Source organism: Mchenga conophoros, linkage group LG11 (genome assembly GCF_057382185.1).
Source record: "Mchenga conophoros isolate Kocher_MC1m ecotype Shallow Benthic linkage group LG11, M_conophoros_male_GT1.1, whole genome shotgun sequence".
Lineage (NCBI taxonomy): Eukaryota > Metazoa > Chordata > Actinopteri > Cichliformes > Cichlidae > Mchenga > Mchenga conophoros.
This window is the reverse complement of record NC_140536.1, coordinates 27,958,353-27,972,333: the sequence shown is the minus strand read 5'-3', so window position 1 is coordinate 27,972,333 and position 13,981 is coordinate 27,958,353. Positions and strand designations below refer to the sequence as shown.

Sequence of the window (13,981 nt, the reverse complement as noted above, 5' to 3'; positions counted from 1 at the left end):
TGATCCTATCTAGAAGTGGGGCTTTAAAAAGCACATCCTGACTTTGTGCATGTGGTTATGCTTCTACGTCATCACGTCTGCTAGCCCTTAGCCAATCAGAGTTCACTCCGCCGGGTGGCGCTCCCGAATGATACACAGAGGGGTCGGCGTTAAGCCATGAGCTCAAATAACTTCTTTACATCCGCTGGTTGAGGTAAGCCATAACTTTGCACCTCGTTTGAACTTTTCACTCTTGCAGGTTAAGATGCGTTGAAGTCCGGAGAATTTTTCCCGGGTGTAGTCGCGTCTTATGTAAGCAAACCGTATCCAGTTTGGTGGGTGTAACCTGGACACCACTAGCAGCCGTTAGCATGAATTTGGCTACTGTACCCATTTAACTAACCTTGTTTGACAGCTTTCCTGTTCCTATTTTATTGTCATGTTGTGGCTCTGAGACTACGCCTCCATGTTTTTAGTCGGACTCCTCCAATACTGGCTGGTTGGTTTACAGACCTGCTTTGCAACTAGCAAGGAAAGGCTAGTGATGACAACAAACATGGCAACTTAGTTGCAGAGATCCAAGCTGGGACGGGCCCTCAGTGGTCTGTGTGCCTCACACATAGTTTGGGCTTTCTCCATATGGGGTCAGCCTGCAAGACGCCGTCACTGTAAGGAGTACGTTTTTACCCGAGCATCCATCACCTTTGTTGCTCCATCACTGTCCGCACACTTTAAGAGTTTTTCCACATTTTGATGGTCTGTAGATATAACAGGCGAAACATAGAGCGGAAACGTCTTTTTAGGAGCTGGTAATTTTATTTTTACAGTTCTGACGCTATTTTACTTCCGTAATACAGGTCTTTTTCCCCCTTTCTTTTCTTTTTTAGACTAGTGGAAAGAAAACGCTCAAAGTACACATTTGCTTGTTTATTCTATTAAGGTTTGACTGCTGGAAGTGTATGCACACTGCCTTATTTGCATGTCTGGATATGTAGCTTCTTACCATTTTAAATACATAAAGGTATCTGACTGTTTTCAGAATCAGCTGAGGAAGTTTCATATCTGTTGGTTTCTCTTTTCACCCTGTTCTCGTGACTCGTCTTAAATTATTAAATGAGGGCAGATTTTATGAACAGTTGCAGTGAGGATCCGGTTTACTGGGTCATCCTGACCAGTCATTTAGATTCAAGAACTAAATGTCAGGGGCGAGTTACTGCCAGGGCTATTTTTAACAGTCAGTGTGCAGAGTTGCTGACCTATAGAGAAGAGTGCAGAGTACAACTCACGGCAGATGTCGTCTCCAGTGGCGCTATCTCTAATCCAGGTTTTTCTCAATACTCCAGGACAGAAATGGTTAAACCTCGTCAAACTATATAAACTAAACTAAAACACTTTCTATTATTCCTGAAGGAGGCTCTACACTGGCCCCTATCTGAGATTATGGGACATAATCACTGTAACAATATCTTTGAGAGTTGACATTTCTTCTCTAAATATTCAACACAGTGTTCATGCAAATTTAATTTATGAATAAGAGCAATTTTGTTGAGAGTACACGCTCACCGGAGCTACTTTATTAGGTACACATTGCTAGTGCTGGTTTTGACCTCCTTTTTGCCTTCAGAACTGTCTTAACTCTTTGTGGCACAGATTCAACAAGGTGCCTGAAACATTTGTCAGAGATTTTGGTCCATATTGACACAGTGGCATTAGACTATTACTGCAGATTGGTCAGCTGCACATCTATGATCTGAATCTCTGGTTTCACCACATCAAAAATTGCTCAATTTGATTGAGATCTGTTGACTGTGAAGGCTATTTGAGTGCAGTGAACGTGGTGTGTTATCCTGCTGGAGGCAGCCATCAGAAGATGGTACGCTGTGGTCATAAAGGGATGCATATGATCAGCAACAATACTCGAGTAAGTTGAGGCGCTTTATCAATGTTCATGTGGTACTGAAGGGTCCAAAGTGTGCAAAAAAAAAGAAAAAAAAACATCCCCCACACCACAAGGATTAATACAAGGCACCATGAGTCTGTGTGAATTTTTCAGTTTCCTGTTACTAGCTGACAGAAGGGACACTTGGTGTGGTCTTCTGTTGTTGTAGCCCATCTGCTTCAAGGTTTGATATATTTCGTGCATGCAGAGATGCTCTTCTGCATACCTTAGTTATTATTTGAGTTACTGTTGCCTTCCGATAAGCTTAAAGCAGTCTGGTGATTCTCTACTGACCTCTGGCATTGATGCCTTTTCACCCACTTACTTTTTCACCTACTTTTTTCAGACCTTTGGCTGTAAGCCCTAGATATGTCTGTTTGGTAGAATCCCAGTAGATCTGTAGTTTCTGAAATACTCAAAACCATCCCTTTGGCACCATCAACCATGCCACATATAAAGTCACTAAAATCACCGTTTTTCCCCATTCTGATGCTTGTGAGTTGCTGCCATGTGATCGTCTGATTGAATAGTTGTACTTAATAAAGTGACCAGCCTCATAAATGTTTTTACTTCAAATTGAGGCTTTGTGGTCCTGCACTACTGTAACACATTATGCAGCAAGGACCTTCTGTTTGTCTCTCTTTCTCTATTGTTTCAAACTAGGGCTGCCACAAACGATTATTTTGATAGTCGACTAGTCACAGATTATTTTTGCGATTAGTGGACTAATCAGATCATGCATCCATTAGACGTACAGCGTGCAGCTTATTGCACCGCACCAGCATGCATCTGCTCTTATATAACTATCATTAGCTTACAGCTTTAAGTGTTTAAGGTATGTGCTAACTAAAAGTAAAGACAAGATGGTAGTTTATTAAATTGTAATGAAATTTGCAGATTGTTTCGGTGAAGTTTAATAAACTCCTTGCTATCTAAAATATAATGGGACGCCGGAGTACATTCCCGAGCATCTCACACTTCTGATAATCGGTTGTCTTCTTGAGGTTTATTCAGCTGTGTAAAAACTACAACTTTAATCTCAGCCAAACCGATTTACTCAGGAACAAATAAAATACAAAAAAAAAGCCAAACAATAACATTTTAAGTTATCTAAGTGACTTATATTACATGTTTAACCTGAGTAGCGAAAGACCATGGTGGGTTTGAAACCGATTTGCCGGGAGTCCGGTGTTCTCACAGGCTCTAGTGAGCCTTGCCCCCGGCTAGCTATTGAGCTAGTGGGTAACAGACGTCTCCGAAAGCGTCGGAGCGCTTTTGAAAATATGTTGGTGTCTTGATAAACTGAGAAGATATTTGAGGTTTACAAAGCTACATTCTCACCTAAAAATATGTTAAAAGTTTATTTTGTGACCCAGAAAGAATAACTAGAAAAATTTGCATTTCCTGCAAAAATGCTGTGTGGATGCCTTAACGCTGAAGATTTCTGCTGAAAAAGTTGAAAAAAAAATGTTGCCCTAGAGCAGGATTTGAACGTTGCCCTTCTGGTCTCAAGGCGGCTTCTCATCTCACTGAGCCAAACTGATTCTCACAAAGAAGAGGCGGAGAGACTGACAATTGTGCTAAAATGAGCGGAAGCGGCTGAGAATTGTGCTGATAAGAGGTGAAAGGCTGAAAACTTGGCAGAAAAGAGGTGAATTAGCAGAATTTCTGCTGAAAAGAGTATTTTCTGAAAACAGCTGAGATTTGTGCTAATAAGAGGTGAAAAGGCTGAAAGTTTTTCAGAAGAGGTTAATTAAGCAGAATTTGGGCAGAAAAGAGGTGAAAATTCTGCTGAAAAGAGTTCTATTAGCAGAATTTCTGCTGAAAAGAGTTAAAAAAGTTTAACTGTTAACTGAAAGAAATGTTTCCATAAGCGGGATTTGAACCCAGGCCTCCCAGTCTGAGAACGGATGCTCATCTCACTGAGCTAGAACACAGGTCAACCTGGCAAGGAAAATCAGTGAGGCCACTGATAATATGGCAGAAATGGGCAAAAAATATTGCAAAAAAATTCAATATCTCAAAAAGTATAGAAGTTATGAGCACCAAAAGTCATAGCCCGCATTAGCAGAAATAGCAGAATTTTTTAAAAGTTTGAATGGCGAAAATCGGATAAAAACTGTGGGAGTCGTTAAGTGCCAAAAAGTGTACGGAAGCAACTAGAATATAGTGGAATAAATAGAAACAGGAACTCAATAGTGTGGATGCCCTCAAAGGGCATCCACACAATAAGAGTAATATTAAAACTAACTAGCTGCTGCCATTGTTGGAAACTGAGCTGGGCTGCGCTATGAATTCTGGGCAGCGCTGCCATCTTCTGTTTCAGTCCGTTATTACACTCTTAAATTCAGTCGTAAACGATTTTGATTGTCGACGTAATTGTGACTAGTCGACTAATTGTGGCAGCCCTATTTCAAACAATGAAGGACTTGTTCATCCAGTATGTAGTTGGTCAGCATGCTGTGTGTTTAAGCGCTAAAGAAATGGCGATACAGAGATCACAACTATTTAAAGATCCCCTCCTCAACACAACTATTCCTGAGCACAGAAGTAGGGCTGCTCAATTAATCGAATTTTAATCACGATTACGATATGGGCTTTCAACGATCATTAAAAATGACTGAGCCGATTATTAGCCCCTCCCTCATTTATCTGCGACACCTTAAAGGCCGGTCCGTGAAAATATTGTCGGGCATAAACCGGTCCGTGGCGCAAAAAAGGTTGGAGACCGCTGATTAAGAGGACCCGAGGGAAGCTCGGAAAGCTAAGCAGAAGTTATTTGGAGAGGAGAGTGACTGCCGTTGGTTGAAAAGAGAGGTAAAAAAAAAAAAAAAAAACTTCAGTGGTGTTGCACACTATTTTATATTATTTTTTAAAGTCATTGTTAACCCTTTAAATCCGGTCAGAGCAGCACGCTCCGTTTTGTGTAACTACTTTTAAATCCCTGTAGAATCTGAACCATGTAAGCTAGCGCAATAATTTGTTTTGCATATGAAACCGGAGGAGTTGTACTTACAACTTATGCCATCAGCTTGTCCTCGGTCACGGTTTCCTTCCACATAAAGCTTTGCAAAAATTGCATAAAAAGCGCTTGCAGGAACAAAAACATAATATTCCAGAAACACCAGCTGTTCATAACACTTCCCACAGTGAAACAGATGTCAGCGCGAACTGTCGCATGTCCGCCATTTCCTGGCCGAAACCGGAAGTGACGTCATTTTCGCGGAAATGTAGTTTTTTACTTGTATATCTTAAAAACCTCTACTGGTCATGTTTGACTTTTCTGAATAGTTTCTGGGATGCTTTGAACTCGAATTGCACTGCTGGAAATAGTTTATTTTGATGCACGTGCTGTTTTCTTTGCAAATTTGCATCATAGGATTGTTTTTTTTGTTTTACCTGCAGTTTATATAAAAATTGGTGTATCTCCAAAATAAAACTATGAAGACACTCAAAATAAATTTCCTGTTGTTGTAAACTATTTTTTGCAACTTTTTTGTATTTAAAGTTTTGAAGGATAAGCCTCTTAAATTTCTCCAAGTAGAAATATATGTAAAAAAACAAAACAAAAACGATTTTCAATTTTTTTGTAGTTTATTGCACTTTTTTGCAATTAATGTAGTTACTATGGACTTAATGCATACATATTATTAAAATATGGGCTATAACAGTTATTTAGCAACTTGAAATGCTCCCACAAATGGCACTACAACATGTAAAAAAATAATATAAGCTCTGGCGGACTTGGTTCTATAGTAGGTCTTAAAGGGTTAAATAAATATCGTCAAATAATCGCGATCTCAATTTCAGTGAAAATAATCGTGATTATCATTTTTGCCATAATCGAGCAGCCCTACACAGAAGTATTGAAATTCATGTATTTTTTTACTGCATCATCTTTACATGGATCCCTTACTTTGACCTATTCTGTTTCACAGTAATGTTGGGCTCCATAAAGTTTCCAGTACAGCAAGCAGTCAATCAACAGCCCAACATTTAACCAGCGAACTGATTTAATCTGAATTGCCCACAGGCAAAATATGTGAATGGTCACTGCAGGAGTCAGGTTTAAAGGATTTGTCTGAACATTAACTTTCAAGTATCATGTCGGCAGTTACTATGGAAAAACTGTTTTTACGTTATTCTGTCATAAAGCTTACGACCAGCTGCAAAATCTCGTCACATCATCCCAGTTTGTTTGCACAGTGTTTGCTTAATGGTCTATGCCAGGGACACTCTGCCCCTCTGCTGATGAATGCAGCTTAAAGAAAAGGACCTCCATCTGCTGCTCTCTGACCGCTGTACCTCTTCAATAGGTGTGGTTACATCAGCACTGCAGAGTGTGTGTGTGTGTGCGCGCCTGCCTGCCTGCCTGCAGGGTACCGTCAGCCATGCCTGTGACATCTCAGCTGCTCAGGGCTTTGCCTCGCTCCAAGGTCTTGGCCTCCAGTCTGTTACCATGCCAACAACACCAGTCCCAGTTTGGGCCTGTAGCTCACCTACCTGCCTCAAGAAAGTCGGCTCACATGTGGCAACGACGCCAGCCATCAAGAAGTTACCAGACATCCTCAGTTCTCCACAGCTACATCCTCACCCCTCCGCAGGTCAACTCCATTCTCAAAGCCAACGAGTACAGCTTTAAGGTTTGTTGGGTTGTAGATAAAATGCATTTTGCCATCCGTAGTAGCATTGCTGTAGTTTACTATTCATGCTGTAATCCCAGGTGCCAGAGTTTGATGGGAAAAATGTGTCTTCGGTGATGGGTTTCGAAAGTAATCAGCTGCCAGCCAACGCTCCCATCGAAGATCGCCGCAGCGCAGCCACGTGCCTGCAGACGCGAGGGATGCTGCTCGGCGTGTTTGACGGCCACGCTGGCTGCGCCTGTGCACAGGTAAACTGGGACACTTAGCCTGCGTGTCATTTTAACTGGTTATCTTACTTTTCTCCAGCAGCGTAGCTTGGACTCAAACTCAAACCTTACTACTTTTTCTTTCTTGTTTTTCTTGGCAGACCCTCATTTTCTTCATCAAACTTTATCCAGAAAGTTGATTATTTAGCTCGTATTGAATTGAATATTGAAAGAAAATGCTCAGACATGTCAGATTGAGTAAAAAAACCTCATAATTGTCGATAATTTGTGGTCTATTTTTCCTCAGTGACATTTATTGTCACTAGCTCTGACACAGTTATCCTGCATAGCATTTTAACTGATTAGCTTTCTTTGCTCTAAAGGCGTAGCTTGCAAATCCAAACGATTGTGATTGAATTTTTTTTGGTGCAATCTGCAAACTATCCATCCATCCATTCGCTTCTGCTTCTCCTTTTCAGGGTCGCGGGGGGCGCTGGAGCCTATCCCAGCTTGAATTTTTTTTGGTGCAATCTGCAAACTAACAATGTGTAAATATTTCATTTTGTGCAAATATTTGAAAGGCTGCACAGCTGTTGGGGCACGATGCACCTTTCTGTGTTATGTTTGCCACTGTGTGTCGTTCCTGTGCAACAAACTCTTCTCTGCAGGCGCTGAGTGAGCGGTTGTTTTACTACATAGCAGTGTCACTGCTGCCCCACAACACTCTGTGTGAGCTTGAGGCAGCGGTGGAGGCCGGCAGGGCTCTTAGTCCCATCTTGCAGTGGCACAAACACCCCAACGACTACTTCAGTAGGGAGGCTCAGAGGCTCTACTTCAACAGCCTTCGAACCTACTGGCAGGAATTAATCGATCTAACCAGGTGAGGAATGTGAAAGTCAGCAGAGTACACACTTCTACGTCTAAAGGCCACTGTGTTAAAAAACAAAGAAACAAACAAAGAACCCCCCCACCCCGGGCGTTTTGTATTAAAATGAGAGCAATTCGTTTCTCAAACTTTCTCAAGCAGCCTCTGCTGGACTCAGCTCAGCGTTTGCCTCACAAATGTGTGTTCATTGCCTGGGTTTTCACTGGGTACGTCTAATCAGATCATCACACAGCAGCAGCTAAGTGCATTTAGGCTTGTAGACATGGTCAAGACGACCGCCCAGTGGTGTCAGCTAGTAACAGAAAACTGAGGATGCAGTTTGCATGGGTTCACCAAAACTGGACAAAAGAAGCTTTCCTTGTCTGATGAGTCTCAAATTCTGCTGTGACATTTTGGATGACAGGGTCTGAATTTGGTGTAAACAACATGAAAGCACAGATCCATCCTGCTGTGCATCAGCAGTTCAGGCTGCTGGTGGTGTAATAGTATAGGGGAAATGTTCTTGGCACAGTTTGGGCCCCCTTAGCATAAACATCATTTTGCAGCCTACCCGAGGAGTCGTAGTGGCCTGCATCTTCTGTTGTCTTCAAGGTGTACCTAATAAAATGTCCAGTTAATGTATGATGTTTACAAATGCATTCTTTGTCTTTTGGCCTTTCCAGTATGTCAAAAGCATTAGTAGACCGTCATCTGTTCTGATTCACAGAAGTGTAATTTTTCTCCCCAGTGTTTGGCCTTGGCAAACATTTCCTTCTTTCTCATTTTATTTTCATCTTTACCTGGTAGCAGCACACCCACACCAACATAGGCCGGTGTGTTGTTTTCCAGTAGTGCTGTTTTTGGTCTCTGTTCTCGACCTGTGCCTCCTGCTTTTATCCGATTCACTCAAGTGTTCTCCCTGTTTTCAGCCCAGGTGACGTTCCAGACACCCGCGAGGCGTTGCTGAATGCCTTCAAGAGGCTCGACAATGATATTTCACTGGAAGCTCAGGTATGAACTGTAAAAAATCCAAGGTGTGCCTTGTGAACATGCTAATACAGTTTGGTGTGACTAGTTTATGTTCCAAGTTTTACTTTAAGGAGGCAAACTTAGGAGCTCTGAATTAACTCCCAAGTGAGACCCTGAGTGTCATCGACTCATTTTATCATTAGAGTAATTTCTGGCCTTTTATCATCTCCCTGATTTACTTTCCATGTCTGACATTATTTCAGCTTCATTATGAAACTTGCAGTGGTTATTATTGCAGTTGTAGCCCAGGGCAGTCCTCCTCATAGTGTGCCCGCATGCAGTGTAAGCTGATATTGGCTGAGCACAAATTCAGAATATCACGGACATGTTAGCCTGATTTAAATTGTGCCAAGACTTGAGTTCAGTTTGACACATTAAGCCACATATTGAATAACATTTCTCCACAGCAGCAATGCCAAAAAATGTGAGCATCCAAATTTAAACTTTTATGGCTCAAAGGGGAGCTTGTGTGTCAGTGCCTGCCTGTCTAGTAAGCACAGTCCTTTCCTGCTTTATTTTGCTCTGCAGGTTGGAGACCCAAATGCTTTTTTGCACTACTGGGTTCTGAGAGTGGCCTTTTCTGGAGCAACAGCCTGTGTGGCTCACATTGATGGACCAGACCTGTATGAACAATAAATACATGGTTTAATGCATTATAGCAACATTAAAGGGATGAAATAGATTTTTTTGTAACGTTGTCTCTTTGTTTCTGAAGCTTTATAGCCAATGCAGGAGATGCTCGGGCAGTTTTGGGTGTCCAAGAGGAGGATGGTTCATTCAGCGCTCACACATTCTCCAATGACCATAACGCCCAGAATGAGAGCGAGGTGGCTCGGATACGGAGCGAACACCCTCCATCAGAGAGAAAAACGGTCATCCGTCAGGTACTGCACTCGTTAATCTGCTCATTGTGATTGTGTTTACAACCTTTATTAAAACCTCGCCACCATATTTTTCTTCTTTGTCAGGAGCGGCTGCTCGGCTTGCTCATGCCTTTCCGTGCGTTCGGGGATGTGAAGTTCAAGTGGAGCATTGAGCTGCAGAAGCGCGTCTTGGAGTCCGGACCTGATCAGCTTCACGAAAATGAGCATACCAAGTTTATCCCCCCGAACTATCACACCCCTCCTTACTTGACCGCTGAGCCCGAGATCACGTATCACAAGCTGAGGCCACAGGATCGCTTCCTGGTAAGATGCAGCGGCGGTGCTGTCACCCATCCATCCATTCTCTTTTGCTTATCCAGTTCAGGAGCTGGAGCCTATGCCAGCTGTCACAGATGCAGGGTAAACCCTGGACAGGATCCCGGCCTGTCAGTTAACCTAACCCCCGCTGCTGTGTCATACAAAATACATACAATGTGTTTTACATCAGGACATTTATTTCCTGGCAGTCTTATCGTTTTTCCACATCTGTCCCAAAAATATACTGCCCTTCAACATTTTGAAAACTTGTATGTCTACAGTCACGATGATCAATGCAACATCATCCCCATTCTTAACAAAGCTCTCATTCTTCACTGGTTAAAGGGCCCAGCATTAGTTGATTTAAAGCCCCGCATAAATCCGAGACGTAGGAACTGATCCAAAGAGTTGACACCTGGACATTTATTCTATTTATAAAATTAAACACATTATGGATCTGGGGTCTATATTTTATGTCAATAGGCTGAATAATGTCAGATTTTATGAGTCACATCTAATTAACTCTGAGAACTGAATAATGTGCTCTGAATCCTGATGTTTGTACCATTGTTCTCCTCAAAGTAGGCATCCATCCTCCAGATGTACCTTTTTTTCATTGCATGTAAAAGTGGGCTGTGCTATTTATTTAATTAAAAAGAAAGCTCTTCTTTTGAGGAAATATCTAGCTAATGCATGCTGTGTGACCTTTTCAAACAAAGGCTGTATTTATGAAGAAATAATTAGGTTTAGATGACTTATTCTCAGTGCCAGTATTTTCCCAAGCGAATGAATAATGTTAGCTACAGCTCCCATGCCGGCTTCAGTTACTACACTTGAATGTTTTCTGACTTACAGTTGTGGTTTTAAGTGTAAATACATTCATCATGGGCATGAATCTCATTGTGATTTTGGTCTTTTAATGATTTCTTTCGGTAGATTATATATACAATTATATGACTCTTCTCTCGGCAGGTGATTGGCTCTGATGGCCTTTGGGAGACCCTCCACAGGCAGGAAGTGATTCGTATCGTCGGGGAGTATTTGACTGGGGTCCACCAGCATCAGCCGCTCAAAGTCGGAGGATACAGGGTGACCTTGGGACAAATGCAGGGGCTGCTCGAGGAGCGAAAGGCTCGTGCGTCCTCAGCATTTGAAGATCAGAACGCCGCCACCCACCTGATGCGCCACGCGGTGGGAAACAACGAGTTTGGCACAGTGGACCACGAGAGGCTGTCAAAGATGCTGTCACTGCCCGAGGAGCTGGCTCGCATGTACCGCGATGACATCACCATCATCATCACGCAGTTTAACCCTCATGTGATTGGAGCACAGAGACAGGAAGGCCAGTCATGAGCTGCTCATTAGCCATGTAACGCTGATCACACACACACAGCAGATCTGTATCTAAGCACACCGAGGACAAACCGGCCATATTCAGTATCTGTCCACCGGTAAATATCATTGTTTTAACACTATATAAAGAGTGTTATTTGTCTGTATGCAGTGCTGCGGTTTCTTATTAATATGTCAGCTAAAAACTGGATGACGTTTCTTATAACGTGTTATTTATGCTGCCGCTCGTTGCCATTTTCGTGTACACTTCTCTTTGTAATAAGACACTGTTACAAACTGAAAATCTAGAAACTTCCAAAAAGGGTAAAGGACGTGGGAGTGGCTTAAAAAGCAATGAGGCTTTTAGCAACAGGGCTGACTCCACCTGTTGTTCTATTATGGATTTTAAATAGGCTGTGCCCCGACTGTAGCGTGCTCTCGTTTTCGGCTACAAGCAGGATGCAGTCATTTCTCTTTGTAGTTTGTTTCTGAGGGACTGTTGTTACGACCTGGGCTGATTCATTGACTTGTTTTTACCCTGTGACATTGTATGAGATGTTCTTGGTGAATCTAAACACAGATGCTTTGTTCTGTGTTTACAGTGAGATCTACTCCACTGATTTCAGAGTGTTAAGGTGTTCACATTGATGTCCACGTCCAATGTGGAGGTAAATACTCTAGAATGTAGGCTACAAGCCAACTCTTAAACCTCATACGGCTCAAAATAAAGTTGAGGGCTCACAGTTTAAGTTAGAGGGAAGTCATTCTGTTACACAGAGAAACTAGGGAGGAAGGAGTTGTAGTTTGAGTGCTCGCTGCTCGCATTAAAGGCTTAACTTGGGAAGAAGAGATGTTTTTTTCATCCTTAAGGTCACAAACTGGAAAGGTCAGGAACTGGTGACATAAGTGATCGTTTTCACTTTGAATCCAGTGTACTTTCACACAGAGCAATGACAAAAGCACCTCACTGAAGATCTGAGCTGTATGAGTACACTGATATTTACCTGTCTACTAACAAATGGAGTTATTCTCCATATGTAATGCTGCTTTGTATCCGTGATAATAGAGGATCAAAGTCAGACTTCCTGTTAATGTGCACCTTAATGCACACACTGACCTTGTTTGTTTGTTTTTTTTGTTTGTTTTTTTACCTTGAGTTTCTTTTCCAAATATTGAAGGGTTAAAAACCATATACATATGACAGGTCATTTATAGTGTAACAGGTTGTTGCAGATTGGAAGTTTATCATTCATGTGATTAATAAGAATCAAAGCAGCAAACAAACCCCTCCTGTTACTTAGAAATCAGGGTTGTGGTTGTTGAATGAGCAGAATGTACATTTGAAAGAAGCTGTTTGAATAGTAAATATTATTTATTCAGCTTTTGGAGTATGTGACACATCATTTCTGTTGTATGTATAAATTTTAACTTATGTGGGTTGAGTTTTGTATATGGAATGCTTTAATAAAACGCCAAATACAGAAATCCTGGTACTGTTCGGTTTGTTTTGGGTTATACAAAGAAGGCCACCAGAATAGTGCTTCAGCCAGGAAGGTTCTGACCTTCAAACACCTGGAAGGTCAGTATGCCTCAGGTGTGTCGTCACTATACACACAGGTAGGTTAAATGTTACATGTGGCGCAGTGCTCATGGGACAGTTGGAGCTTTACTGTGTTTGCTGCCACTAGGTGGTGCTGTTGCGCCAAACAGGCCAAGTGTCAAAAAGAGGCCAGAGGAGGTTTAACTACAACACAAACCTGTCGCTATGCTGTCGTCGGAGATTTGTGCTACAGCTGTGTCCTATAAGTTAACAGATGCACTTGGGCCAGCTTCAGTAGAGACACCAGTTCAACTGCTCGTTAATGCAAATATTGATGAATCAGCAACTTCATTGCATTTAGGCATGTAGACACATCAGGGTGCTCTGCTGTAGTTGAAACGGAGCAACTGAATGATTTTAACTCTTTATGAACCCAGCAAAGTTGTTGGTTCCTGATGGGCTGGTTTGAGTATTTAAGTTCAGTATTTCTGAGTGCCATGAATAATTAAAGCTGCTCCGAAGCAAAAGAAGCTTCAATCTGGTATTACCAAGCTGGACCTAATGAAGTGACCGGTGAGCAATGCAGCATTCAGATGCAAAAGTCAAAAATATCTTCTTTTTTTTTTTGTAGCTTGTGATTAAAATAAATCCAAATTTTAATCTTTCTTCTGATTTTTTTTTTCCCCCCACTCCTTTCACATGGAGAAGATCAACATATTAAAAGAGGATTGTAGTAATGATTTTATAAAATCTTTATTTGTATAAATCTGCATTTTACTTGCTTTTAGTTAATCCTTTAAAAGATCCTTGAACACACAAGCACAAGCTAACACAGCAGCCTTGTAAAGTTGTTACTACACTGGATGCACCATAAAACGATTTCAGCGTTTTTAAGACTTGGAATGATAATGACCCCGCCTCCAGGGTACAACAGGCTGTGTGACTGGGTCGTGAACATTGCAGCATGGCTTGTGTCATCAAACCCTGATGTACAATTGTCCAGGAGCAGCTGTTGCTCTCACCCCCAGGTTCTGCCAGAGAGGTTTCTTCCTGTTAAAAGGGAGTTTTTCCTTCCCACTGTCACCAAGTGCTTACTCACATGGAGTCATCTGATTGTGTGTGTCTGATCTGTCTTTACCTTTCAATATAAAGGACTTTGAGGAGACTTGTTCTGAACTGGTGTTTCAACTGAATTGCTATGTCACAAAGAGTCAGTGAGAGATGAATGCCTTACTGTATAAGCATTTTATTTCATTGTTGCGCTCAC

The 13,981-nt window shown here is 41.8% G+C and overlaps 1 protein-coding gene across 2 annotated transcripts; it reads left to right on the top strand.

The window, feature by feature from the left end:
* The first annotated feature begins 42 nt into the window (after window positions 1–42).
* Window positions 43–12,659, top strand: pdp1 (pyruvate dehydrogenase phosphatase catalytic subunit 1). Of its 2 annotated transcripts, XR_014894428.1 has the most exons (10): window positions 43–193; window positions 6,235–6,561; window positions 6,642–6,809; window positions 7,436–7,647; window positions 8,562–8,643; window positions 9,190–9,284; window positions 9,377–9,545; window positions 9,630–9,848; window positions 10,815–11,293; window positions 11,777–12,659. XR_014894428.1 is itself a non-coding variant. In XM_085292188.1 (9 exons), the coding sequence occupies exons 2-9, from the start codon at window positions 6,310–6,312 to the stop codon at window positions 11,193–11,195; spliced, it is 1,578 nt and encodes a 525-aa protein (XP_085148314.1). In that variant the 5' UTR covers window positions 43–193; window positions 6,235–6,309; the 3' UTR covers window positions 11,196–12,659. The 2 variants fall into 2 exon arrangements, 1 of the variants encoding a protein (XP_085148314.1); XM_085292188.1 differs by having other exon boundaries at window positions 10,815–12,659.
* The last annotated feature ends 1,322 nt before the right edge of the window (window positions 12,660–13,981 follow it).